This window comes from Coffea arabica, chromosome 7e (genome assembly GCF_036785885.1).
Source record: "Coffea arabica cultivar ET-39 chromosome 7e, Coffea Arabica ET-39 HiFi, whole genome shotgun sequence".
NCBI classification, from domain to species: Eukaryota; Viridiplantae; Streptophyta; class Magnoliopsida; order Gentianales; family Rubiaceae; genus Coffea; species Coffea arabica.
The window spans coordinates 16,401,619-16,428,875 of NC_092323.1; the positions used below are offsets into that span (position 1 = coordinate 16,401,619).

General features: G+C 34.4%; 2 protein-coding genes across 5 annotated transcripts; both read left to right on the forward strand.

The window, feature by feature from the left end:
- Nucleotides 1–3,964: 3,964 nt before the first annotated feature.
- Nucleotides 3,965–4,444, forward strand: LOC140011256 (uncharacterized). The gene has a single exon (XM_072060032.1). The coding sequence runs from the start codon at nt 3,965–3,967 to the stop codon at nt 4,442–4,444; it is 480 nt and encodes a 159-aa protein (XP_071916133.1).
- Nucleotides 4,445–14,934: 10,490 nt separating this feature from the next.
- LOC113698184 (uncharacterized) lies at nt 14,935–23,194 on the forward strand. 4 transcript variants are annotated; one of them, XM_072058528.1, is made up of 8 exons: nt 14,935–14,990; nt 16,931–17,284; nt 17,981–18,466; nt 18,560–18,709; nt 19,011–19,172; nt 21,602–21,649; nt 21,731–22,179; nt 22,340–23,194. In XM_072058528.1, the coding sequence occupies exons 1-8, from the start codon at nt 14,975–14,977 to the stop codon at nt 22,967–22,969; spliced, it is 2,295 nt and encodes a 764-aa protein (XP_071914629.1). In that variant the 5' UTR covers nt 14,935–14,974; the 3' UTR covers nt 22,970–23,194. The 4 variants fall into 4 exon arrangements, with proteins under 4 accessions (XP_071914629.1, XP_071914630.1, XP_027073699.2 ...); XM_027217898.2 differs by lacking the exon at nt 14,935–14,990 and having other exon boundaries at nt 15,533–17,284; XM_027217899.2 differs by lacking the exon at nt 14,935–14,990 and having other exon boundaries at nt 15,535–17,284; nt 21,731–22,161.
- The last annotated feature ends 4,063 nt before the right edge of the window (nt 23,195–27,257 follow it).

Here is a 27,257-nt window from a genome sequence, read left to right on the forward strand (position 1 = left end):
GACCCCTATATTTATAGGTAACAAAGGAAAGAATTTCCTTTGCTTCTTTCGATGTGGGACTAAAGCCACTTAACAAATCTCCACCTTGGCGTATTCCCAACATCGATGATAGCAAAACTGCTCTATCTTCTCCACATAAATCCTAATGGGCCTAAATCACCTACAATGAACATCAACCAAGTCCAAGTACTGCTTGAACTTGTAAATTGGAAGAGGTTTCATAAACATGTCAGCAGGATTCTCCCTAGTATTGATCTTTCGAACAAGGACTTTCCCTTCAGTAACGATATCCCAGTTAAAATAATATTTTATATCAATGTGCTTTGTTCTCTCATAATACATCTGGTTTTTAATCAAGTGTATAGCACTTTGACTATCACAGTAAATAACCGTAACACTCTGATGTAGATTAAACTCGCCAAATAATCCCTTCAACCACAAGGCTTCTTTAATTGCCTCGGTCACTGTCATGTATTCTGCCTCTGTAGTATATAGAGCCACAACATGTTAAAAAGTAACTTTTCAACTGACTACACAACCCCCAATGTAGAATACGTAGCCTGAAAGTGATTTTCTTCTGTCAAGATCTCCGACGTAATCTGAATCTACAAAATCAACCAGAGTGATTTTATTTCTTCCAAACTCCAAACAAGCGTTTGAAGTCCCTTACAAGTATCTAAAAATTCACTTCACAGCCTGCCAATGTTTTTTATCTGGACAAAACATATATCTACTAACAACATTGACTGCTTGTGAAATATTCGGACGACTACAAACCATTGCACACATAATACTGCCGACTGCACTGGAGTAAGGAACTCGTGCCATATATTCTTCCTCTTCATCTGATTGTGGTGACTGAGCAGCAGATAACCCAAAATGGTTAGCAAGAGGAGTACTTACAGGTTTTGCATCTTTCATGTCAAAACGCTTCAGGACTTTCTTTAAGTAATTTTCTTGGGTCAAGAACAACTTTCCTGCTCCTCGATCTCGCTTAATATTCATGTCAAAAATTTTCTTAGCTGCTCCCAAATCTTTCATATCAAATTCACTTCTTAGCTGTAATTTCAAATTGTGAATTTCTGACAAATTCTTGACAGCAATAAGCATGTCATCAACATACAATAATAAATAGATAAAAGAATCATCATCTAACTTTCGGAAGTAAACACAACTATCATACATGTTCCTCAAATAACCGTGACCCAACATAAAGGAATCAAACCTCTTATACCACTGTCTTGGAGACTACTTCAATCCATATAATGATTTTTTCAACAAACATGCATGATCTTCCTTACCTTTAACTTCAAATCCCTGGGGTTGCTTCATAAAAATTTGTTCTTCAAGTTCACCATGTAAGATACCTGTTTTAACATCGAGTTGTTTCAATTCCAAATTATACATGGCAACTAAAGCAAGCAAAACACGAATAGAATTATGTTTAATAACAGGTGAAAACACATCATTAAAATCAACACTTTGTACCTGATTATAACCCTTTGCAACCAATCGTACTTTATATCTTGCATTTTCAACCCCTGGAATACCTTCCTTCTTCTTGAAAACCTATTTGCATCCAACAATTTTCTTATCTGAAGACTGCTTCACAAGAACTTAAATTTCATTTCGATGAAAGGATTCAATTTCCTCATTCATCGCAATCGACCACTTTACAGAGTCATCACAAGAAATTGCTTCTGAATAAGTAGAAGGTTCATCTACTGCATCAATTTCTTCTGCAACTGACAAAGCATATCCAACAAAATCTGAATATCTTTGTGGTGGTCGAATATTTCTTCTTGGTCTATCACTAGCTATAGAATACTCCTCTTCTTCTGAACTATCTTCAACAGTAGATTCAGGTACATCTACTGCCACTTGCTGAATAGAAATTTGGTTTGAGAAGGATCAGAACTGTCAATGTCAAGCTCCACCTACTTCTGTGTACTATCAGTAGTACAAAGACTAGAAGACTTCTTCTTGGAAGATAACATAGATAATTTATCAATAGTAACATCTCTACTGATCACAATTTTGAGGATTTGAAATCAGGACACCATAATCTGTATCTTTTCACCCCAGAAGCATATCCAAGAAAAATGTACTTTTTAGCCCTAACTCTAATTTTTCATCATTCACGTGCATGTATGCTGGACACTCAAAAACTTTTAAATTAGAATAATCAGCAGGAGTATCTGACCAAACTTTCTCAGGAGTTTTGAAAAGTTTGTCAACCCTGCATTGGAGATTATACATCTCACTCTCTCCAAAAACTCTTCTGGTTGAGATGATCAGTCGCACTTACGGACATGGCATCTTCGAAAAACCTAACAAGAAACTCTATAGTTTTGAAACCTGAACTACTACCAGCATTTGGTCTCCATTCTGCTGCGTATCATGACATCTGTATTTCACTTCCAGTAGTTTGCTTCAAGGAGTTGTTTTCAAATAATCCTTCAGTGTAATGTTTTAAATAGATCTTGTAGGCAACATCTAGTTGTTTTGACTCTTTTGTTTTGTTTCCAGCTTGTGCTGGAATTCTATAGATTCCTTTGATTCTGTGGATTCCTTGAGCTATCAATAAATCATGCCTATGGATTGCTTTTGATTGTTTGCCACATCAAATTCTACCTAACATTTAGTGTTGACACTATTTTAATTGGCTTTGCCGGGTTCTCTTATTCACTAGTAATGGATCACGTGCACGCTTTCAACATGAATGTGATGCTTTTAGATTTTTTCTTAAAGATTTTAGAAAATCACTTGTTTTGAAGGAATAAATTTAATTGAGATAAAAAAAAATGTGTTTCTGAACTTAGTTTGTGATAAGTAACCAACACAATTGCACAAGTAATAAAGCATTCTTTGTCCCCAGAGCATTTTTATTTTGTAATAGTATCAATATTTTTGTTTTTTGATCACATTTGGATAACCTAAATGTTCTCTTTTATGTCTTTTTAGTTAAAATTTTTTACTTTTTGAATAATTTATTGTTCCCCTTTAAGTCATTCTATGAATTTTTTGTTAGCTTTAATGAGTTTTTCTAATTATATTTTTTTGCTAATAGTGGATTGGAAAATGATCTATAGTGCTATCGTAGTTATAATAGTATTTAAATATATTGAAATTTCATTGTTCGAGTTTAACTAGCTTAACTTTGAAGAGAAATATTTTGATTCGGTGAAACTTATTTGTATTTCTCATTGATGATATACTTTATGATTATAGAGTTTATATGATTAAAGATTGCAAGATACTAAGATTATTTATTACCTTTGAAGTACTCTTTGAAATTGGATATTTTATAGAAAAAATGTATTTTTTGTTTAGTTCACCATAACTTAAAGGATGTTTCACTTTTGTAACTATCATTACAATTGTTTTGGATCTCTACAACCAACACCAATTACCAAATTTGAGTAAAATCCATCAATTAATGCAATATTTGACCGAAATCAAGGGGAAAACAATCATAAATTAAATGACAAAAATGCAACCTATCATATAGGGTAATAGATAATAGATAAATAGATAATAGAGTGATAGGGTAATAGATAACAGATAGATATATAGACAGATAGATTATATAGTGTTAGCAAATGCAGCAAAGATGGGATTCCTTAGCATCATTGTTGGTTGTGCTATGAGGATAAACCTTGAATCAAATCTAACATAGTGTTCTTGATATGAGTAAATGATATATGTTGACGCGAGCAATTTAAGGAGCAAAATCTGCTGTCAAATTTGGCAGATTGTGTAAATATTTCGTTTCCTTATTTATAATTAATTGTCTTATGTTTAGGCTGTAATATAGGATCTTGATGTACCCCAATTAGTATATATATAGGCTGTAATCGCTTAAAAATATATATAAAATATGAGAACGATTCTCCATCATCTTCTCTACACGGTATCAGAGCAATACCTAACGTAGAAACAGATTTTTTTTTACTCTGCAACTATGAATGAAACAAACCCCTCCTCTTCTGTTATTCCCCATGAATCTCGAATCATTGTCCAAGACAATACTCCTTTTCCATCTGGAATCATCTTAGATGATACGAATTTTCCGTTATGGTCACAGCTTATGGAGATGCGTATTGGAGCTCGAAACAAATCTGGATTCCTTACAGGAACAACTCTGAAACCTGCTGCAGATGACAAGCAATTGGAAGCCTGGCTTATTGATAATAACCGGGTTAAGAGTTGGCTTATTGACTCTATGAGTCCACTCTTGATGCAGCGATTCATCCGTCTTCAAACCGCCAAAGAAATATGGGAAGCAGTTGCAAAGACGTTATATGACGGCTCGGATGAAACGCAACTCTTTGAACTGAATCGGAGATCATTTACTACTCATCAAAGTGGTAGACCCTTATCTGTATACTACAATGAACTGATTGGCATATTTCAGGAAATTGATGCTCGTGTTCAAACATAAGAAAATAATGCTGCTGTAATCATATCGCTGCACAAACATATGACTCGACTTCGAGTTCATATTTTTTTGGCTGGCCTTGACCCAGAATTCAATCAAGCTCGAAGTGAAATTTTGAGAAAAGATTTACCTCTGGATCTTGAGTCATGCTATGAATATGTTCGCAAGGATCACAACCAGAGACAAACTATGGAGGAACCTAAAGTTCAATCAAATGGCATGGTTCACTTGACTGCCCGCACACGCCCTGCAAATGCCCAACAAACTAAAGGAAAAAAATTTGGCACTAAAGGAAACAACTATACTTGCACTCATTGTGGTGAAGAGGGACATTCCCAACAACGGTGCTATGAAATTACTGGGTATCCTGAATGGTGGGATTTTACAAAGAAACCTCGGAAGAAAATTGGACAAGCTGCCGTTATTACCACAACAGATGAGGAAGTGATTGCATCTACTTCAAACACAGCTTCAGCACATGTTGCCAAGGCTAGTAATCTAGGTCTGCCCAAAACTAATCTTACTATGAATGATACATGGATTATTGATACAGGTGCTACTGACCACATGACAAACAATTCTACCCATCTTTCCACTATTCGTTCTTCAACTCAACCTCACATACTCACTGCTAATGGAGGAGTTGCAACTGTTACTGGCGAAGGATCAGTACATGTGTCAAATTCCATTAATCTTGATACTGTGCTTGTAGTCCCTTCTCTTTCGTCCAAACTTTTATCTGTTAGCAAAATCACAAAAGCCTTGAATTGTACTGTACGTTTTTGGCCTGATAAATGTCTTTTTCAGGACATTGCAACACAACGGACTCTTGGCTATGGTATTAGACGTGGAAATTTGTACTATCTTGATTTGGTCACTACAAACAATCAGATACCTGGTCAAGCAAATAAGATCGAAGGGAGTCAAGGAAACAAAGATATGGCATGGTTGTGGCACCGTCGTCTTGGTCATCTATCATTTAATTATCTTCGCAAATTGAAACTAAGTTTGTTTTTACATACAAATTCTAAGTTTCATTGTGACATTTGTGAAATGGCAAAGAGCCATCGAATTCCTTATCTACCTAGTTATAATAAGAGTACTACACCTTTTATGACTATCCACTCTGATGTTTGGGGACCTGCTCAAGTTCCTACGTTGTCTGGTGCTCGTTATTTTGTGACATTTATTGATGAGTGTACTCGTATGAGTTGGATCTCTCTCCTAAGAAACAAGGGAGATGTTTGTTCTGTTTTCCAGGATCTATATAAAATGGTGGCTTCTCAGTATCAATGTCGAATTCAAGTTCTTCAATCTGATAATGGTGGGGAGTATATAAATTCTGATCTGGAGTTTTTTTGTCAAGAAAATGGCATTCGACACCAAACCTCATGTACTGGTACACCGCAACAAAATGGTTTGGCAGAACGAAAGAATCGCCAAATACTGGTTGTTCGCGCGTCCTTGTTTGGAATGAACGTGCCTCGAGACTATTGGGGCGAAGCTGTTCGCTCTGCTGCATACCTTATCAATCGGACTCCATCACGAGTCATTGATTTCAAAACTCCATATCAAAAACTCCATGAACTTGTCCAAGCACCAATTGGTTCAAATCTGGAACCATGTGTGCTTGGTTGTATTGCATATGTCCACCAGGTTACAGGTAAGCTAGATCCACGTGCTATCCGCTGCATATTTGTTGGATACGCAGATTTCAAAAAAGGATATCGGTGCTATGATCCTAATAAAAATAAAATGTATGTAACTCGAGATGTTACATTCCATGAAGATCTTCCTTTTTTCGGTGGTCATGAGTGCTCTCTTCAGGGGGAGACAACACTTGATTTAGGTGAAGACAACACTCATGAGGTTTTTCAGGAACAAGCACAAATTGAAACTGAACCAGACACTCATAAGGTTTTTCAGGAACAAGCACAAATTGAAACTGAACCAGATGTTGATTTGTTGAATAATACACATCCTGAGGTTGTTGGTGGCTCTCATGAGAATCAAGATAGTACAATTTCCCAAGGCACACCAACAGCCATAGAAACTCCGAATGTGTCTCCTCAGGTAACATCATTACCTTCATCCCCTGTAATACATGAGTCAAGTCCTCTTAAAGCTGAACCAAGATATCCGATCAGGATAAACAGAGGGATTCCAAAAAATCAGTATGATGCTGATTTTAAAGCTAAGACTAAATATCCCATTAACAATTATACCTCTTCTCATCGTTTGTCAAAATTTCATGCACTTGTTGTAACTCAATTATCCCCTGTATCTATTCCAAGTAATGTGCAGGAAGCATTGATGGATTCAAAATGGAAGAAAGCTATGAATGATGAAATGGAAGCCTTACAGAAAAATCATACATGGGAGCTTGTATGGCTGCCCGGTGGGAAAAGAACAGTAGGATGCAGGTAGATTTTTACAGTTAAACTCAATCCCAATGGAGTCATAGACCGGTACAAGGCAAGACTTGTTGCTAAAGGGTATACACAGAAGTACGGAATTGATTATGGGGATACATTTGCTCCTGTAGCAAAAATAAATACCATACGAGTACTTATTTCCATAGCAGTTAATCAAGAGTGGCCACTGCGACAGTTTGACGTTAAAAATGCTTTTCTCAATGGAACTCTGAATGAAGAAATATACATGGATCCTCCTCCGGGCATAAACTGTGGTGGCAAAGTATGCAAGCCAAGAAGGGCCTTATACGGATTGAAGCAATCCCCTCGAGCATGGTTTGGAAGGCTCTCAACTTTCATGAAGAAGAATGGATAAAAACAAAGTGATGCAGATCATACACTTTTCATCAAGCAAGTTTTTAAAAAGGTGACTGCTCTTATTGTTTATGTTGATGATATTGTTGTCACAGGAAATGACTCAAATGAGATAGCTGCCCTCCAAGAAAGCCTTGTGACTGAGTTTGAACTTAAAGATCTTGGGCACCTGAAATATTTCTTAGGCATTGAAGTTGCAAGATCGAGCAACAGAATCTCTCTTTGCCAACGAAAGTATGTGCTGGATTTACTAGCAGAAACTGGTATGCTGGACTGTAAACCCATTGAAACTCCTATTGAGATGAATCACAAGTTAGCCATTCAACAAGACCAAACTCCAACCAATAAGGAGAGGTACCAAAGATTAGTTGGGAGACTAATATACTTATCGCATACGCGTCCTGACATTGCGTATGCTGTGAGCATTGTAAGTCAATTCATGCATGCACCAAGTGAAGATCATATGGAGGCTGTTTACCGGATCCTGCGATACCTAAAATCTTCTCCAAGAAAAGGATTATTTTTTTGCTAAAAAAGGAGATCTAGAAATCAAAAGGTATACAGATGCAGATTGGGCTGGAAGTCAAACTGATCGAAAGTCTACATCAGGGTATTTCACATTTGTTGGAAGCAATCTGGTAACATGGTGAAGCAAGAAACAAAAGGTTGTAGCAAGATCAAGTGCAGAGGCAGAATTTCGTGGAATGGCACAAGGTATTTGTGAATTGCTATGGATAAAACGCATTGTACAAGATCTCGGTATATGTCTGTCAAAACCTATGATGTTATTATGTGATAACAAGGCATCCATAGCAATTGCAAATAATCCTGTTCAGCATGACAGAACCAAACATGTGGAAGTTGATCGACACTTCATCAAAGATCATCTTGACAAGGGTACAATTAGTCTTCCGTTTGTCACATCAAAAGATCAACTAGCAGATGTTCTAACAAAGGCTGTATCTGGAAACGAGTTTCAAAGCTCACTTAACAAGTTGGGAATGATAGACATATATTCACCAACTTGAGGGGGAGTGTTGACACGAGCAATTTAAGGAGCAAAATCTGCTGTCAAATTTGGCAGATTGTGTAAATATTTCGTTTCCTTATTTGTAATTAATTGTCTTATGTTTAGGCTGTAATATAGGATCTTGATGTACCCCAATTAGTATATATATAGGCTGTAATAGCTTAAAAAATATATAAAATATGAGAACGATTCTCCATCATCTTCTCTACAATATAGCTGTAGGTATTATAATAAAATTTTTTCTGGGTAATGTCTAAAATATCTTTCACTTATTTGATAACAGAAATAACTCGACAAAATCCAAAGTGATTACGGTGTTCTCTTTAATTAATTGATAACCCTTCACTTTTTGATTTAAAAGAATTTAGTGAAGTCCTAAATCATTTTCATGTTCCCTATCAATAATTGTTTACCATACTTACGATGAGGATGTCAAACCACGTTATATCAAGAAAAAACTGAAAATCTATTGTGTTTCTTTCTTTCTTTCATGTTTTTAGAGACAACAAGCAATGACAATAGGTAATATTTTTCGAATTTTTGAGAAGCAAACAAGTAACAAGAAAATAAGAGTAACTTGGTTATTTTCAGATTTTACTTCCAAAAATGATTTCACATCATCTCATTTATTATTATTATTTTTTTAGTGTAAGTGGAGGGTTTGAAGCCGAGGGATCTCTCATTTACACTTTCTCCCCTCGAACTATCCAAAGCACTTCTCCCCTCCCCCCTCTCCCCCCCTCCCCCGGCCACATTATCTCATTTATGATTTTCCCCTTGGGTGAAAAGTTTGTACTACGCCGTGCAAACAAAAGTCTCATTAAAAATCAATCCACAAATCAATATAAAAAGTCATGTAGAACAATCTTCCAAAGATGAAGGAGAGCAGTATACCACATGATACCATTGTCCAAGACTTGGAGGCTATTTGAATGAGATAGATTTTACTCAAATGGGACAGATTTCATAATTTAAAAACTAAAATGTCTTGTTTCGAAATTCAAAAATTTAAGTGTAATTGAAGAGTACAAAGTGAAATTAACCCAAAATTATACATGCCGACCTGCAACTCGAGAGCATAGCGGAGGTGTCAAATCCCACCAACCTCCAGCAGTTCTTTCCCTGAACTGTGATTTCAGATGAAAAATATAGAGTAACCGAGAGTGACTTTTATCTATCTATTCCTTTTGTAACATCTCAAGGTAAACTACAGCTTCTTCTGGTGGAATCCCTACATGTCCTCCTAATTGTAAACATTTTAAAGTTTCATTTGTTAAAATTTTCCCATGTTAAAAATTTCTATAGAAACTTTTATCTGCCTAGGAGCCCTCGTTGAGCCGAAAAAACTTAGTAATAACATGCATTTAATAGCCTGTGCCATTATTTCATCAGTTCATTATCATTTTTCTTTGCGGCATGGGAGGGACTTGAAGCCTTAGAAAAGAGAAGGACTAGAACAATGGAAGACTAAGTAAATTGAGTGACTTCTGAGTTACCTGATTATTGTCCTTGCCAACTAAGCTAATTTTAGGACGTGGAGTACCTTTTACCATAATATGTGTTGAATACCCTTATAATATATTTTTCTTTTTTTTCTTCAAACTTAACATAGAATTTTTTGGACTTTTCTTCTTGGCAAGTTCTTGTGGAAGGAAATTACATGGTATCACCTCCTTTATCCCAAATGTCAACTTAAGGATGTTAATATTACATATCTAAGGCAACAGGTGAATTTTTCAGTTCTTTGTAAACAATCAAGATGATGGGCACTACAAAACTTGCCTTTTCATTTTCTTGACTCTTTTCTAGGATAATGTTATTTACTTATTTTCAAATAGGTGATTTATTTACTTATCCTGTCTAGGTTTTGTAAAGAAAAGAGAGTAAACTCAAACGACAACCTGCCACTACTCCAATATCAATTTGCTGCTCCAAATTCCAATTGCGTCAAATTATCACCTCCATTTCTCATATTTTCTCCATTTTCTATAATTTTGCCCTAGGTCAAGTCAAAATGTCTTGTATGCGCTAATAGAGAATCATCTCCACAGGCTAAGCTCAGATATCTAACACATCACATACGCCCTTTATTTTTTGGGTAAAATACACTTTAACCCCCTGTGATTTAGCACCTTGTAACATAACCTCCCTAAATTTTTAAAAACTATACATAACCCCCTCATAATTTAGATTACAGTGTCAAAATAACGAAATTTGCATTCAATTATGGAGTCAACTACAATGTCAAAAGTGCCCCTATTTAAAGTTAAAAATTATTTATTAATCACCGAGGGTAATATAAAGCACTAAACCATAAAGGGGTTATATGATAAAATATAAAACTATACAGGGTTAGAGTTTCATACATATTATATTTATATATTTTGGTCACTTCAACCATTTTGATTTTTAAACAAGGGTAATTTCAATATTTTTATGAGTTCCATTACAAATGATCATTTGCTTTGACACTTTAATTCAAATCATAAGGGGGTTATATATAATTTTTGAAAGTGCAGAAAATTACGTGAAAAATCCGTAAATCACTGGAGGGTAAAGTGTATTTTGCCCTTATTTTTCGGCCCCACAATTCTTCTAGGCTCTCAACCCCAATGCTTTTAAACAAAGCAAAATTGTTCAAATATAGGCACACAGGGGACAAGATAGGAAGTCTAAAACAACTGCGTTGTAAAAGAGGTTAGGAAAAACGGATTTGAATTTTAAAGCAACAGAGGTCAAGCTTATTTTCATATAGGTCAAAAATGACTTCTTAGCTCTCACTGAAAGCCTAAATAACATTCTAAAGTGATGTAGGTCAAATTGAGGTTAATTGAGAAAAAGGAAGAGATGCAAGTTTGGTCTCTTATGCTTGCCCTATGTACTAAACTAGTCCCCAATATTGAAAACAATTAAAATGTAGTCCCAAAAGCTGCTATTTATGGGCATATTTTGGACAATTAATAGAAATTCAACAATAATTGATTGTCAAAATTAAATTGGCGTCAGTCAACAGCTTTGAATTTACACTTTGGGTCTCCAATATTTGAACTTTGAATCATTATAGTTCCTTAAGTTCTAAATACTGGTATTGATGTTTCACAATGAAATGAGATGTGAATTGGATCAAAATTTTGTTAGATATGTACTACAATTTCTAATGAAAAATACATGGAAAATTTATTAAACTTCATTTTTTTTTGTTTTCATTTCATATTTTCATGCCACTAATTATGCATATGCTTTTTCGCTATTGCATAGTTGGTTACAAAATTGGCATAAGGTATGCGTTTGTAGTTTTGCACGATGAATTATTAATTGATAATGAGATGTATCATTTGGTCACTTATGTTGAAATTAAATTCTGAATTAAACATTCCTTTAGAATATGAAGAACATATAGTATATTTAAATTAACTTGATCATATTTCTTTTTTCCATTTGAATGTGTTATCGTTAAGTTTAAAAGGAAGCAAATATTTTTTAGAAGTATTTGAATTATTTAGTAAATTCATCAATGTATACAAACATGAGAGTTAATATTTTAAAACTTTCCTATGGAATGTCTTATTTTAATAGGTAGGAAAGACAAGAAAAAACAAAATGAAGTTCTTTAAAGGTAAATTTCTTATACACCTCCTGTAGTTAAGCTCTTTTTAAAACACATTCCTTACGATTCAAAAATATCTACTTACACCCCTTGTGCTTTGGATTCAAGTGGAAGTCAAATTGAAACATACTCCGTCAATGGAGATTTCACTATAATTGCTCCTATAGTGCATCACATTACTTGATTCTAGTAATGTGAGGTCTTAGTTATGTTTTTCTTTCAAAACTGCCTCCATATGAATGTTTACCATTTATAAAAAGCCTAAAAATAGATTTGGCTACTAAATCTATTTTTAACATTTTTATAGATAGATAACGTTCATTTGGGAGGCATTTCCGGAAGAAAAATGCCCCTAAATCCTCACACTAAAATCAAATAACCAATCCCACTATTGCAGCATGTATGTTCAATCCTCCTTTTATTGAGTGTGTTTTGGTTTGTTTTCCACTCAAATCCAGAGCACAAGGAGTGTAAATGGACAATTCTTTTTTAACTATAAAAGGTGCATCTTAAAAAGTGTTTAACCACTAGGGGTCTATGTGAAATTTACACTTTTTTAAAACATTCCCATAAGTAGTTGATGTTGGTACCTACTTTTACTAGCTTTAATAATTGCAATCCCAAACTATAAACATTCGAAGGTCTACATTCACAAGTCATGCAAGAATTTGTGTAGTAATAATTAGAATAATGTTATGTAATTAGTTTTTCTATTTTCTTGTGCTAGTTTTTATTTTGAATATTGTTTGTGTATTAACAAAGTGGTGCCCCTTCTGCAAAACAATTATGTTGTGCCAATTTGAAGTGGTTTCAGGAAGGTTGTTGTGATCAAGGGATGCATTTTTCATATATTTAAAATCCTAACGACAACTATTTGAAATCTAAGGGACAATATTAATTGAAATTTCAAAACATTAGGAACCAAAAATGCAAAGTTAAAATTTTCAACTAACAACGATTTGGTATTGACTCTTAGTTATTGCAATTTTTGGTTAATTGTCTTAAATTTGTCTAAAATCAGAAACTTTGAGAATCACTTTTATTTTAGTCAAAATATTAGAGACTAATTTGACATACAAACCAAACATTGGGTATCAAAAATGTGCATTGATGCAATTAAAAGGGTTAATCACATTTTATCCCCTTAAAGAATACCACATTTCTCAGTTTACCCCCTAACCTTTAATTTTGCTCACTTAACCCCCTTTAGGACAAAATTGTCCTTACATTATTTTGACTTTTCATTTACCTTGTTTTCCTTTCTTTTATTTCTTTTTCTCTTTCTTCTTTATTTAATTCTTCCTCTTTTCCACAAAAATCTTCACCTTAATAATTGAAATTAAAAAAGAGGAATTACAGAGATCCATCTTCTCCTTAAATGATTAAAAAAATATTCAAATCACTTTCCTAAAATACAATTTTTTTAGCCTTTCAATTTTTTTAAATTTGGATTTCCTCTTTCCTTTCTAGTTTCTCATTTTATTCCCAAGAAAATATCTTAAGATGATATTGTGACCTGATTAATAATCATCAATTGAAATTTGTGACACGTGGCATCATACAAAAAATCAAAATTAGTTTTTTATACCTTTTAAACCTTCACCCAAAAATATGCAATTACAAACTCAAAACAAAAATTTTCGTTGAAATGGAATTTTTATTGGGAAGGATGAAAGAGAGAAGAAAGAGAAAAAGAAATAAAAGAAAGGAAAACAATTTCATCTTATGATATTTTCTTGAGAATAAAATGAGAAACTAGAAAGGAAAGAGGAAAATCCAAAATTAAAAGAATTGAAAGGCTAAAAAATTGTATATTAGGAAAGTAATTTGAATATTTTTTTAATCATTTAAGGAGAAGATAGATGTCTGTAATTTCTCTTTTTTAATTTCAATCATTAAGATAAAGATTTTTTTGGGAAAGAGGAAGAATTAAAAGAAGAAAGAGAAAAAGAAAGAAAAGAAAGAAAAACAAGGTAAATGAAAAGTCAAACTAATGCAAGGGCAATTTTGTCCTAAAGGGGGTTAAGTGAGCAAAATTAAAGGTTAGGGGGTAAACTGAAAAATAAGATATTCTTTAAGAGGATAAAATGTGATTAACTCTAGTTAAAACTAGGACTACAAACAAATCGAGTCGCTTGCGAGCTGATTGCAAGCGGGTCGAGTCTGAGCTCGACTCGAGTTCGAACTCAAGTTCAATAATATTAAATTCGTTAGCTTGCGAGTGGGATCGAACTCGATTATATATTTTTTTATTTTTTATTTTAATAGTAAATTACATATATATTCCTAATATTTTATTATTTGTTAAAAAAAATTATTATTTTATTCATTTTTAAAAATATAAAAAAATTATTTTTTATTTTTTAAGCTCGAACTTGATATTTTGAACTTGTCGAATTCGAGTTCGAGTTTTGTAAAATTATGTTGAAACTCGGCTCGATTAAAATCGAAACTCGATTCGGTTCAACTCCTCTGCATCCCCACTTGAAACATAAGGGCAGTGATTCCAGAGTACAACTAAAGGGGTTCTCAGAATTGACCCGTAAAAGTGAAGCACTTTTGGTAAATTTAAAATTCCACCACCAAAATTGTGATCATACCCATGATTCCATTCTGCAATCATAGAGAGCCCCCCTTGACCTGCTTCGGTAACAAAATGCAGAACGAATACACAGTATTTCTTGGGACGGATCAAATTGGGCCTTGCAAGTTTTTGGATCATGAATAGGTATTTCCGCCCCCTCCCTAAGATTGTTACCTTAATCAAACAAATTATACAGTGAATACCTCTTCTTCTTCTTCTTTTTTTTTAAATTTACATAGTGGAACCTTGACATGTGAACCACATGGGAATAATATTATGGCTGCATCTCTAACCACTTTACTCCAAGTTACATCATATCTTTAGTCAGAAACAAGATAGACAAAAAGAAAGAAAAAAGTGCAAAAGAGGTAAGAATGAGAATCACTTAAATAGAGAGTAAGAATATTGTTAATTTCATTTTTGGCCAAAGAATGTTTTATGCATCTATAAATGCAAGTACTAGTCTTAATAGAATGACTGTATTAGTTTCACTTTCTCTGTTGCAAAAGATTACGGCTGAAGGATGACGAAAACTTCAGGTTAGTCTGAAAACTGTATTTTCTTTTTCTGGTTCGCATATTTAATTGTACATATGTGCTCATTTACACTATTTAATTGACTTATTGTTAGTACAAAAGCCATGCTGTTATTCATTTCTTCCTTTTTTTTTCCCAATTTCATTGGAATTGTAGGAAATAGCCAAAATGCAAAATCTTATAAGGCTCTCAATGATGATCCTTTTGCTCATAATTTTGAGCATTATATAGCAGCAGTTGTAATAGTCAATAAATGACTCTATATATATATATATATTTTTCAAATAACCACTTCTAATATTCAAGCAATGAGTCCTATTCATAAGCTTGATCTATGATTTCACACGTGGTCATTGTAACATCAGCAAAGTCATATATAATATAAGTGGCATCTTCAAATTACATTATCTAAATCCATTATAGTTTGACTTTCTCAACAATATGTCATAGACCATTATAGGTAACACTTTATCATTCAAATTCCCCGAATTGGATTTTGTGTGGTGGAGATTGAAGATGGAAGAGATCTTGAAAATGTGATAAGCCATGCAGATGAACAATGTTATCATGGTCTTTTACGTTGTAATATTTACAAGCATTGGTTTAGTGTATATATAGTGCCTTGTACAATAATACTAAACAATATTTTTAGACCCGAATCAGTGGATGAATCAAATGAGCTTTTAGTTTGCGGTTCAACCAGTTTAAGTGATTGAGTCAAATATGCAGCTTTTTATTCATTTTAGAATTAGAAAATCTGAATAATACTATGAAAAAAATTTCTAGTAACTAACTGGCTCAACCATGTAAGCTTTATCAGTTTTGACCAATTTGGATGGTTTTTGATGGGTTACTTATTTTTCATTGTACTCTAATATAAAATTGGAGAAAGTTTTATGGCCGGTTTCCCTTTTCAACCGGTCGAACCAGCCAAATGGATACGGTCTGGCACTGGCAATTTTTGACTCCCAATCCGTTACGCTTTGAAGCCTTGCTCCCTCCACAGGCTGGCGGGTGAGACCACAGACTGGGTCCTCGTAAATGGTTACATTTTGAGCCATCAATATTGCTACAAAGGCGCCTTCACTATTAGTTTGATGTTGTGTCCAATGAGCAGTGGAAAGGACTATCAGTTAATCTCACAGCTCTTTCTGAATCAATTGGGAGAGCAAAAATGGCAATAGAAACTTCAGTATTCTCCAGACCTGCTGTGTTTCTTGAATTCTCAATGTCCCAAATCTCCAAAATAAGGAAGAAATTTGATGGGATTTTAAGTTCATTAATCAGTTAAACAAGTTGAGGAGAAATGCCTTTATGTCATGAAGGATTTAGAAGGAAATTGATTACTGGTTGTGGGGTTTTAGCTTTAATTTCCTGCTTGCTTTCTGAATCCCAAGTTATGGTAGCTAGGTAAGCTTCTCAATTAACTACTTTTTTATTTTCTAAGCTGCTTTTTTGTGTTTTGTGATTATTGTTCTAACTTCCAACACAGAATCATACCCTTCTTTCCAAGATTGGTAAATTTATAGTAGACCTTTTTTTGGAGTGTTTTCTTTCTCTGATAAAGAATTAGGCATTTTGAATGGTGCAACACTGATTAATATATTGGACATCTACATTCAACTTAGCTAATATTTTTCTCAATCTTTGACTCATCAATTGGATGAAAAAACCTAATCATACATCTATTGTAAAATGACACAACATTGTGCATGGAAACTTGTTTCCCTTGAAAGATCATTTTTTAGCCCTTCTAATAAAGCCTCTAAATAACCTACATTGTTCTGTAATTTGACGGACTTGAAGCTACAGGGATAAACGTTCGTGCTGCCTTTTGACTAATGTGGATGAACTTATTTATTCTCCATGTTCTTTTGTAACTTTCAGTAATAATGTTTAAGTTGAATTGTGCATCCTCTTTTTTATGTTTTGGATATTGGCAGGAGCTGATGGGATTAGTAGAGGTGCAATTGGAATTGTTCCCGAGGATCTCACTGAGGAGAACTATGAGGCATGGAAAGGATGCTTGAAACATTATTTGGTCGGGCATGGCCTTTGGGGTGTTGTTTCTGGTAAGGAGCAGGATCCTATAAAAGATGAGAGTCAAGATTACGGAGAAGATAAGAAACAGGAACACGAGGAATGGCAGATGAAGAATGCATTGGCCTTACATGCCATCCAACTTTCATGCGGACCACGCACATATGTTAAATTAAAAGCTCACAATTTTGCCCAAGTTGCATGGGAGCAGTTGGATGAAAAACTAAAGCCCGACAATCTTGAAGTTGATAATGAAGGTAACTCTCTATCATGTTGCTGATAAAATGTCTATTTTTGACATATAATTTAGAAGTTAACTGATGAGGTTTTCTCTCTTGGAAAAATTTAAGTACTTTATGTGGTCATTTGATAAGTAACTTGAGTAATGGGGTGTTAGGAGCAGAAAATATTATTTAGCAATTTCTGATTTTTGTCTGTTTTTGCTCTTGGTCCATTCCTTTTTTTTTCTTTTGCTCTTTGAGCAACCAATTCCTGACCAGGGATTTTTGTGTACATTACTTCAAATAGAGCCCCAATTCATCTATTCAAGCTCTGTTGCACCAAATAATTATGGAGACTTGGGGGTTGGGAGTCCTAGCTAAATTGCCAAAAGAGGCCCTGCAGCATATCCTCCATAGCATGAACTGTGTCATTTAATCATTGCTCAATATCCAATAACAATATTGTTGCAGTGCCTACTCTGAACCAGAGGGAAAATTATTCTCCAGCCTATGATAGTTATAAACTTGCTCCTAAAGAGTACATATTCCACTAATATATTAGTAAAATGTCACCTTCATACCAAAAATTATTTCAAAGATTTTCTGATTTTGTTCTTTACTTCCTCAATTTTTTATGCTCCTCATCAAAATTTCACGTGTGCCTTGTATGAGCTCATTATTATATGTGACCATGTTCGAGATATTAAATGAAACAAATTCTAATGTTTACAGGACCGAAAGAGCACCTTCATTATGAGCAATTGTACAAAGCAATCGCGATAGGTTATTTTCGTCACACAAAACATCTACTTGATCAAGATCCACTCGCTGTTAGGGCAATAGTTTCATCACATAAAGAAACTGCACTTCACATTGCTATTCAGCATGGACGCATGAAGATTGCAAAGGAGTTATTGCAGAGAATGGCACCAGAAGACTTGGAAGTTGTTAATGAATATGGATCCACAGCTCTTACTCTTGCTGCAATCAGTGGTGTAACAAAGCTGGCAAGGACAATTGTGGAAAAAAATAATAGGCTGCTTGTTATGAAAAATGACCTTGACAATGGGCAGCTTCCTGTCATTGTGGCTGCTTTGTTTGATCAAAAGCATATGGTTAATTATCTATACAGCGTAACACCAAAGGAGCATCTAAGTCCAGATAGGGGTGACAATGGAGCTACATTGCTTAATTCGCTAATTACAGCAGAAGTATATGGTTAGATTATAGATATAACAGGCAACATACCAATCTGCAACACACACTTCTTCATTATATGTGCCTCTAACTCCTGCTTTTTAATTGTTACAGATGTTGCTTCAATGCTGCTTCGACAGTATCCAAAACTTGGCGTCACCCCTGATCATAATGGTGACTACACTCTCAGGTTACTGGCTCACAAGCCATCTGCATTTCCTAGTGGAACCAAACTTTCTTTCTGGAAAAATTGGATCTATTCATGTGAGTGTCCTTTTTCCAGTTCTACTTTACTTTGATAACTGACTTGTATGTAATGAAGCAAAATATTCTACTCTCCAATTCAATAATAAGCCAAACAGTCTAAGAGCAATGGCCATTCTACATTTTGTGGATTTTTATGATGTTTCAGTTATCATGTCAGTATGCAATGTGGATTGTTTTTTTCAGTCCAAGTTGTCGGGCAAGATAAAATCTTCCACCAACAAGAATATTAAATAGCCGTGATCAGTAAATGTGTACTAGTGTTAGGGAATGCTACTCATACCATCTATTTATGCCCCAGGTGTAATGGTACATTCTCCATCGGGGAGTCCAACAGATTCTCATGAAGATGAGGTAACAAAAACTCAAAGAGCAAGCATGACTGAAGGCCACAACATTGACATTCATGATCCTAGTGATGATGAGATGACTAAGACAGGGAATCAAGGCCTTACTAGCTCTGGTATGTAAAATACCAAGTTTCTTTTCCAAAATTCCTTCTGTTGCACATTAAAGACTTCTAATTTTTTGTGGTGGGATCTCTCCTAACTTTTTCTCTCAATTTTTTAGCAGTAGCTTGATGACAAAGTGTAATGCATTGTATTTTAATAGGTAAATAATCTGATATGTGGTGGACTATCTAGGATTGGGAGAAACCAGAGGAAAGTTCAAAAATTAAGAGGATTCAGCCCCACATTTTGGAACTTTTTGTAGTAAAGATAGAACATTGTTTCCTTTCAACGATGAGTAATGAGGAACTTTTCAATTCATGTGTGCATTAACTATAAATGGTAAAATAATAAACTCAGCTGCTTCCATTTGAAGTAACTAAAATGAAATGGCGCTTGAACCATTGGTCACCAGGTAGTGGGGCATTTGTCATCAGGTAATATCAAGGGGTTGAATATAGCTTGCTAACAGTGTCTATCACAAGAGTTCTTAAGAACGTAATCTAGCTGGCATTGCTGCATTGGCATATGCTGAAGAATCTTAACCTATCTAGCTCCAAGAATAATTCACGACTACTCCACCATGAAAGAGGGGGTCAATTGACCTCCTGACTTGCATACAGCTTTCCAAATCATTCACTACTGCTAATCTTAAAGGCAAGATAGTCAAATCTTGTTAGTATGCAAAGGACCCCAACATCAGGTTTTCTTAGGGGATTGAAACTCAAGCCTATGTTCTGTTAGACAAGAATGGATTGGTTAGGTCACCAACCTTTGCTCCTCCTGAGGCAAGTTGGACTCCTAAGTGTAAAGATAGCTTCTGAGAAGATCACCTACATAGGGATCCCAATGCAGCCGAAAAAAAATACTGAATATGTAGATAGTGCAACAAGAGATGTAAACAACAAGGCAAAACATGTATAGGGATGGTAATGTTCATCTTCAGGTCTTACCAAGTTTGGCAAAACATATCTTTGATTTTCTGTAGCCCGTGACCTTGCTCCTCTGGCAATGCTTTCAATTCTCTCAAGTTCACTACGGTAGTGGTGCATTGCTCTCGCTCTTCTTTTGTCCAATTCAGCCTGAAACATGTTAGCTCATAGCTTAGATCCATTTCATCAGTGTTACTTGTTTTCTGGCAAAATAGATGTTGGACTGAAATTAGAACCTCTGTTCTTTCTAATCGACGTTTTGCCTTCTTCTCCTTCTTCTCCTCCAACTCGAGAATTTTGGCCCTCTTCTTCTCATACCTGAAAAGGTTTATTAGCTGACAAACTGATACCTATCTAAATGGATACACATTAAAGGAACTTCCCAAGGTACTTTAAAGATGGAGTTAATTTCTTTTTCTTCTTTTTTTTTTTCTCCTTTTCTTTTCCTATTGATTAGAAGAAATGATTTACATACCTTTCTTTTATCCTAGCCATTTCGTCGTCCTCCCAAACATCTGCCCGAGTATCTCCTATTCCTGGCTTCTTTGGACTCTGCCTAACTGTGGCTAACACAAGAACTCTTAGGAACAGAATCTACCTAGAATTTTCAACATCTCTGGCTCCCTCAAGTGATTGTAGCGACAACTGCTTAAAATCATCTCCCATCTACAGATACCTAAATTCAGATATGTAGGATAATCCATATATCGGAACATGAGGTGCCTTCTCATTTATCTTAGTTACCTCAGCTTCAACAAAAAAGTGGATGCCTCTGGATGTCTCTTCCATTTTTGGCAGCTTATATCACCATATCTAGTTTGTTTACTATCCTTACGATCTTGTTTTGAGATTCTCATCCTTTGTTCAATCCAATAGATATTATTCATATCATCTAATTCACATGTCTGACCGTCAAATTCTGTTCTTTTTTTCCGTTTAAGTATCAAGTGATAATATGTTTAAACCCCACTATTTCTGCTCTGCTTAGCTTGCATTCACTACGCAGGCATGCAAGTTTTTTAAACCCCATGGTTCACTTGTTACACATCTGTCACGGCATATCGGTCGAATATCAAGTGATGCACACGTTATAGCATATAAAAATTTTCAAAAAATCTCAAAAAATTACTAAAAATAAAAAAATACTATAAAAGGCACAATCTGAAAAATATCTGAATTGACTCCGAGTTGTCACGAATATGGAATTATTCACGATTCGGGAATCAGTATCGTACCGGTCCCCTCCGTTCCAGTTATGACTCGGCCGAGTCGTATCGGACTCGGCTGAGATGCCTACTGACTTATAGTACTAGTCTGATGTCTGTTTAGTAACTAAGAGGCTCTTTACTCTAATATACCACTGTTTTAGATGTCCTTATTCAACAGTGCAAATAATACACTGCTACAGTTCTATGCTATTCCTTTTGATCTCACGTTTGAAGCATCTATTTCAGTAATTGGTTTATGTCCCATTTTGTTCATCCTACGCATATAATTTTTTTCCCTTGCAGTGCTGAAGATTTTGCATGGACTTAATTGGAGCATAGTAGGATGCCTCGGTCCGTTTCATTAACTAACATTTTTTACTCAGCGAAACGATGTTACTTTTTCCTAATGTCTTCTTTTGATCTCTGTCCCAGGAATGAAGCAAATACATGAAAAGAAAAGGATTCATAGAGATGCCCTTGAAATGCTATTCTGCATTGTTAAGGAACTCCGGACAATGAGCAACATAGAACTTGAAAGGATGCAGATTGATAAAATTTTATACGACGCCATTCAGCATGGAATCGTTGAGTTTGTTGAGGAAATTTTAATATGGCTTCCTGCACTCATCTATAGCAGAGACCAAACAGGCAGAACAGTATTTTCACATGCAATTTTGCTTTGCCAAGAGACAATTTATAGCCTTATATATGCCTTGGGAGAGCGAACGAGCATTCTAGCCCGCAGGCAAGACTCTTTCGGAAACAATTTCTTACATTTAGCAGCCAGGCTGTCTCCACCATCTCAACTTGACAGGGTTTCTGGAGCAGCTCTTCAAATGCAAATGGAACTACAATGGTTTCAGGTCGCAATTCAATTCATTGTCAGTAACCTATTTTAGCTTAGTGTATCAAGTTTGTTGTCATTTCGTTTTTGTTTTTTAATTTCCGTCTTATGAAATAGAGACTCAAAAACTGCAATAATTCTTTTTCTAATGGTGTTGTCCTAGTGAGGCTTTGTACCTGACATAAGTTATTTTTTAGGAAGTTGAGAGTATTCTACCACCAAGGATGAAGAAAGAATTGAATTCTAGTGATAAAACACCTTCTGCCCTCTTCTCTGACGAGCATAAGGCATTGGCTAAGGAGGGAGAGAAATGGATGAAAAATATTGCAGGATCAAGTATGATTGTGGGAACTCTCATCGCTGCAGCCATGTTTACAACGGCTTTCACAGTTCCAGGTGGTAATGATGGTAAAACAGGGCTCCCTGTCATGATAGGTACTCAACAAAAAGCATTCTTGTTTCTTATGGCATCAAATGCAGTGTCAATGTTCACTTCTACAACATCGATTCTGATGTTCTTGGGGATTCTTACTGCACGTTATGCAGAAAAAGAATTTCTCAAGTCCTTACCTACAAAGTTAATATTTGGAATCACATTTTTGTTCGTCTCGATAGTCTTCATGATGGCATCATTTGGTACTGCTATATATCTGACGCTGATCGAACAAGTAGCTTGGATTTCCTACCCAATCATTGTTTTCTGTGTTATTCCAATAGCCCTTTACTCATTGCTGCAATTCCCTCTTCTGGTTGAGATGATCAGTCGCACTTACGGACATGGCATGTTCGACAAACGTAAAAAGAAACTCTCGAGTTTTGATACCTGAATTAGTACCAGCATCTCTCCATTCTGCTGCTTGTCGTGACATTCTGTATTTCACTCGCTTTGGATTGCTTTGAAGTTGTTTTCCAAATAATCCTTCAGTGTGATGTTTTGAATAGATTTTGTTGGAAACATCCATTTGTTTTGTCTCCAGCTTGTCCTGGAATTCTTCAGATTCCTGGAGCTATCAATAAATCATACGCATGGATTGCTTTTGATTGTTTGCCACATCAAATACTACCTAATATTTAGTATTGATATTTTAATTGTCTTTGACGAGTTCTCTTATGTACTAGTAATAGATTACGTGTTTTGCACGTGAACATGATGCTTTAAAAAAAAAAATTGCCTTAAAATTTTTAGAAAATTAATTGTTTTGAAGAAATAAATATAAGGGATAATTTCAGAAACCTCCCTCGAGGTTTCTAACAATTTTATCTAGTACCCTTGAGATTTTCAATACTACAGTTACCTTCCTTAACCCTATATAATGACCATAATAACCTTAGCATATTAATATTTTTCATGCAGTTAAACAACCCGCTCCTAATCTTGTGTATATGAATGCATCACACAATTAGACATTTAATGGAAACAAAGACAAGATTCACCCATGAGATAACCAATTATATCCTAAACATAATTTTAACATATTATAAATTAATTTTAGCTTTGTTTGAAAGATCTAGAGATGAATAGAAGAAGATGTAAGTTGAAGGTTTAAAAAGGATGGGGCTAGTATTAATATTCCAACATTTGAGGGATAAGATGTTATACAAATGCAGTTGGGGAAATTTTTTGAGTTTAATAATGTTAATTTTTTTCTTTTTTAAGTTAGATTGAGGTTTTAAAATTTAGGGACAGATGGTGGTGACGATCATGGTGATAATGGTACTAATTTGAGATGTGGGAATATGAAAGATTTAACATAGTAGAGATGATGGTTGAAAGCAGGATTGAGATCTTATGCATGCTCCATTTTTTTAAAAAAATTTTAAGAAGGTAAAATGAACGTCACAATTTCATGAGGGCGTTTTCGGTTATTCATTCAAAATTTTGACCATTGAATGGTTTTAGTTACCAAAATGATAAAGTCAAGGGATATATGTGTAATTTTTGAAAGCCGAAGACAACTAGGTGAAATTGTCAAAAACCTCAAGGGAGGTTTTTGAAATTATCCCTAAATGTAATTAAGACAAAAAAAATGTGATATTTAATATTTATATTATTTTATATTTTTTCTGAACTTGGTTTGCCATAACCAACAAAAATGTACAATAAAGCATTCTTTGTCCCAAGAACACATTTATTTTGTTGTAGCATTAATGTTTTTATCTTTTTGTTAAATTTGGATGACCTAAATGCTCTCTTTTATGTCTTTTGAGTTAAGGTTTTAATTTTTTGAATAATTTATGGTTCCACTTTAAGTCATTCTATGAATTTTTTCTTAGTTTTAGTGAGCTTTTCTAAGTATTATTATTATTGCTAATGGTGGATTGTAAAATGATCTATAGTGCTATTGTAATTATAATAGTATTAAATATGTTGAAATTCCATTGTTCAAATTTAAATAGCTAAATTTTGAAGGAAAATGTTTTGATCTTATGAGACTTATTTGTATTTCTCATTGATGATATGCTTTATGATTAAAGATTGTAAGCCATTACGATTATTTATTATATAATAGTCACATTGAACTTGGACATATTTTTATTCACATTTGAAGTACTCTTTGAAATTGGATATTTTATAGAAATATATATATATATATATATTGTTTAATTCACCATAACTCAAAGGGATGTTTCACATGTTTCACCTTTATAACTGTTATTATAATTGGCTTTGATGTATATAATGTTCATTAATTGTAATTTAATGCTGTCAGTTCTTAAAAGAATACCATTAACAAAATTCATTAAAATTTAATTTTTGTTGCAATTTAAAAAAATAAATTTTCAACATAAAACTCTTTACCTACCCTCGTACTCCATCTCCTATTATATTTTGTGTTAAAGTTTCTTAATCAATACTAATATATTTTTACTGAAAAGGTGCGCTAAAGACTTAATTTACTTGTATCCAAAAAACAAAAAGAGCGCATGGTACTTTTAACTGACTGATAATACCAATTTATTGTATTTTGTTTCATATTTGAAGTGCTCTTTAAACTTGGGTGTTTTGTAAATAAAATTTGTTCTTCTTTCTTTTGGTACATAAAAAAGTAAGGAATCTTCTTTTTTTCGTATCTGCTAGCATGTTTGCAAAGTCACGAAGAACAATCTTCCAAAGATGAAGGAGAGCAGTATATCACACGATACCATTGTCCATGACCTTGAGGCTACTTAAGTGAGATAGATTTTACTCAAATGAGCTAGATTTCATATTTTAAGAATTAAAGTGTCTCGTTTAAAATTTTAAAAATTAAAATGAAAATTTAAGTGTAATTGAAGAGTACAAAGTGAAATTAACCCTAAATCATACATGCCGACCTGCAACTCGACAGCATCAGCGGAGGTGTCAAATGCCAACAGCCTCCAGCAATTCTTTCCCTAAAACTGTGATTGCAGAGGAAAAATATAGAGTAACCGAGAGTGGCTTTTACCTACCTATTCCTTTTGTAACATCTCAAGGTAAACTACAGCTTCTGGTGGAATCCCTACATGTCCTCCTAATTGTAAACATTTTAAAGTTTCATTTGTTAAATTTTTCCCATGTTAAAAATTTCTGTAGAAACTTTTACCTGCCTAGGAGCCCTCGTTGAGCCCAAAAAACTTAGTAATAACATGCATTTACTAGCCTTGGCCATTATTTCATCAGTTCATTATCATTTTTTCTTTGCGGCATTGGAGGGACTTGAAGCCTTAGAAAAGAGAAGGACCTGAAGTAAATTGTGTGACTTTTGAGTTACCTGATTATTGTCCTTACCAACTAAGCTAATTTTAGGATGTGGAGTACCTTTTACCATAATATGTGTTGAATACCCTAATAATATTTTTTTTTCTTCAAATTTAACTCAGAATTTTTTGAACTTTTCTTCTTGGCAAGTTCTTGTGGAAGGAAATTACATGGTATCACCTCCTTTATCCAAAATTTCAAATTAAGAATGTTAATATTACATATATAAGGCAACAGGTGTTATAAAACTAATCAAATAAGCTACTATAATATCAAGTGAAATATTGGAGAAAGAAGTAGAGAAATAGAGAGTAATATTCTTATATTCCAATAAGATACAAAAGTCCTTCCAAAGGGTATCAATGTACCTCTATATATAGGTACTACAAGATTAAAGGTACATAAATCCTATTAAACATCCACTACTACAATAATATGAAGAAACCTATGAAACGGTTCTTCCACTACATGAATAGATTTATGGATTGTAACTTCTATACATAATGTAACCATAAATCAAGAATTAATCCTCTTGGGAATACAAAGGGACATCCACATTTTTGTTATTTCATAACACTCTCCCTTGGATGTCCATTACACAAAGAATATGCCTCGTTAAAACCTTACTAGGGAAAAACCCAGTGGGACCAAAAACCCTAGTGAAGGAAAAAGAGTACACTATTCTTGTGTAATAATTTCTCCCCCTGATGCAAACGTCATTTGAGATCTTTTAATCGTTGCATTCCAATACTCTTCACCAATTTCTCAAATGTCGCAGTTGGTAATGCCTTGGTAAATAAATCGGCCAGATTATTATCTGATCGGATTTGTTGCACATCAATTTCACCATTCTTTTGCAAATCATGAGTAAAAAAGAATTTTGGTGAAATATGTTTCGTCCTATCTCCTTTAATATATCCTCCTTTCAATTGAGCTATACAAGCTGCATTATCTTCATATAATATAGTTGGAGGATTTTCTTTTCCGGAGGATAACCCACAATTCTTCCGGATATAGTGGCTCATTGATCTTAACCAAACACATTCTCGACTGGCTTCATGAATTGCTATTATTTCAGCATGATTCGATGAAGTGGCGGCTAGTGATTGCTTTGTAGATCGCCAAGAAATGGCTGTGCCTCCATATGTAAATAAATAACCAGTCTGAGACCTTGCTTTATGCGGGTCGGATAAATACCCAGCATCAGCATAACCAACCAATTCAGGTTTGGATTTATTTGAATAAAATAAACCAAGATCTATTGTTCCTTGGAGATAGCGAAAAATATATTTAATACCATTCCAATGTCGTCTTGTGGGCGAGGAACTAAATCTTGCTAATAAATTTACTGCAAATGATATATCAGGTCTTGTACAATTAGCAAGATACATTAG

Excerpts from the sequence above, each read along its gene's own strand:
- LOC140011256 (XM_072060032.1), top strand. The coding sequence starts at position 3,965 with ATGAATGAAACAAACCCCTCCTCTTCTGTTATTCCCCATGAATCTCGA.
- LOC113698184 (XM_027217898.2), top strand. The coding sequence starts at position 16,912 with ATGTTTTGGATATTGGCAGGAGCTGATGGGATTAGTAGAGGTGCAATT. Across the intron at positions 19,173-21,601 it reads TCAAGGCCTTACTAGCTCTG|TGCTGAAGATTTTGCATGGA; the intron begins GTATGTAAAATA and ends TTTCCCTTGCAG. Across the intron at positions 21,650-21,730 it reads GAGCATAGTAGGATGCCTCG|GAATGAAGCAAATACATGAA; the intron begins GTCCGTTTCATT and ends TCTCTGTCCCAG.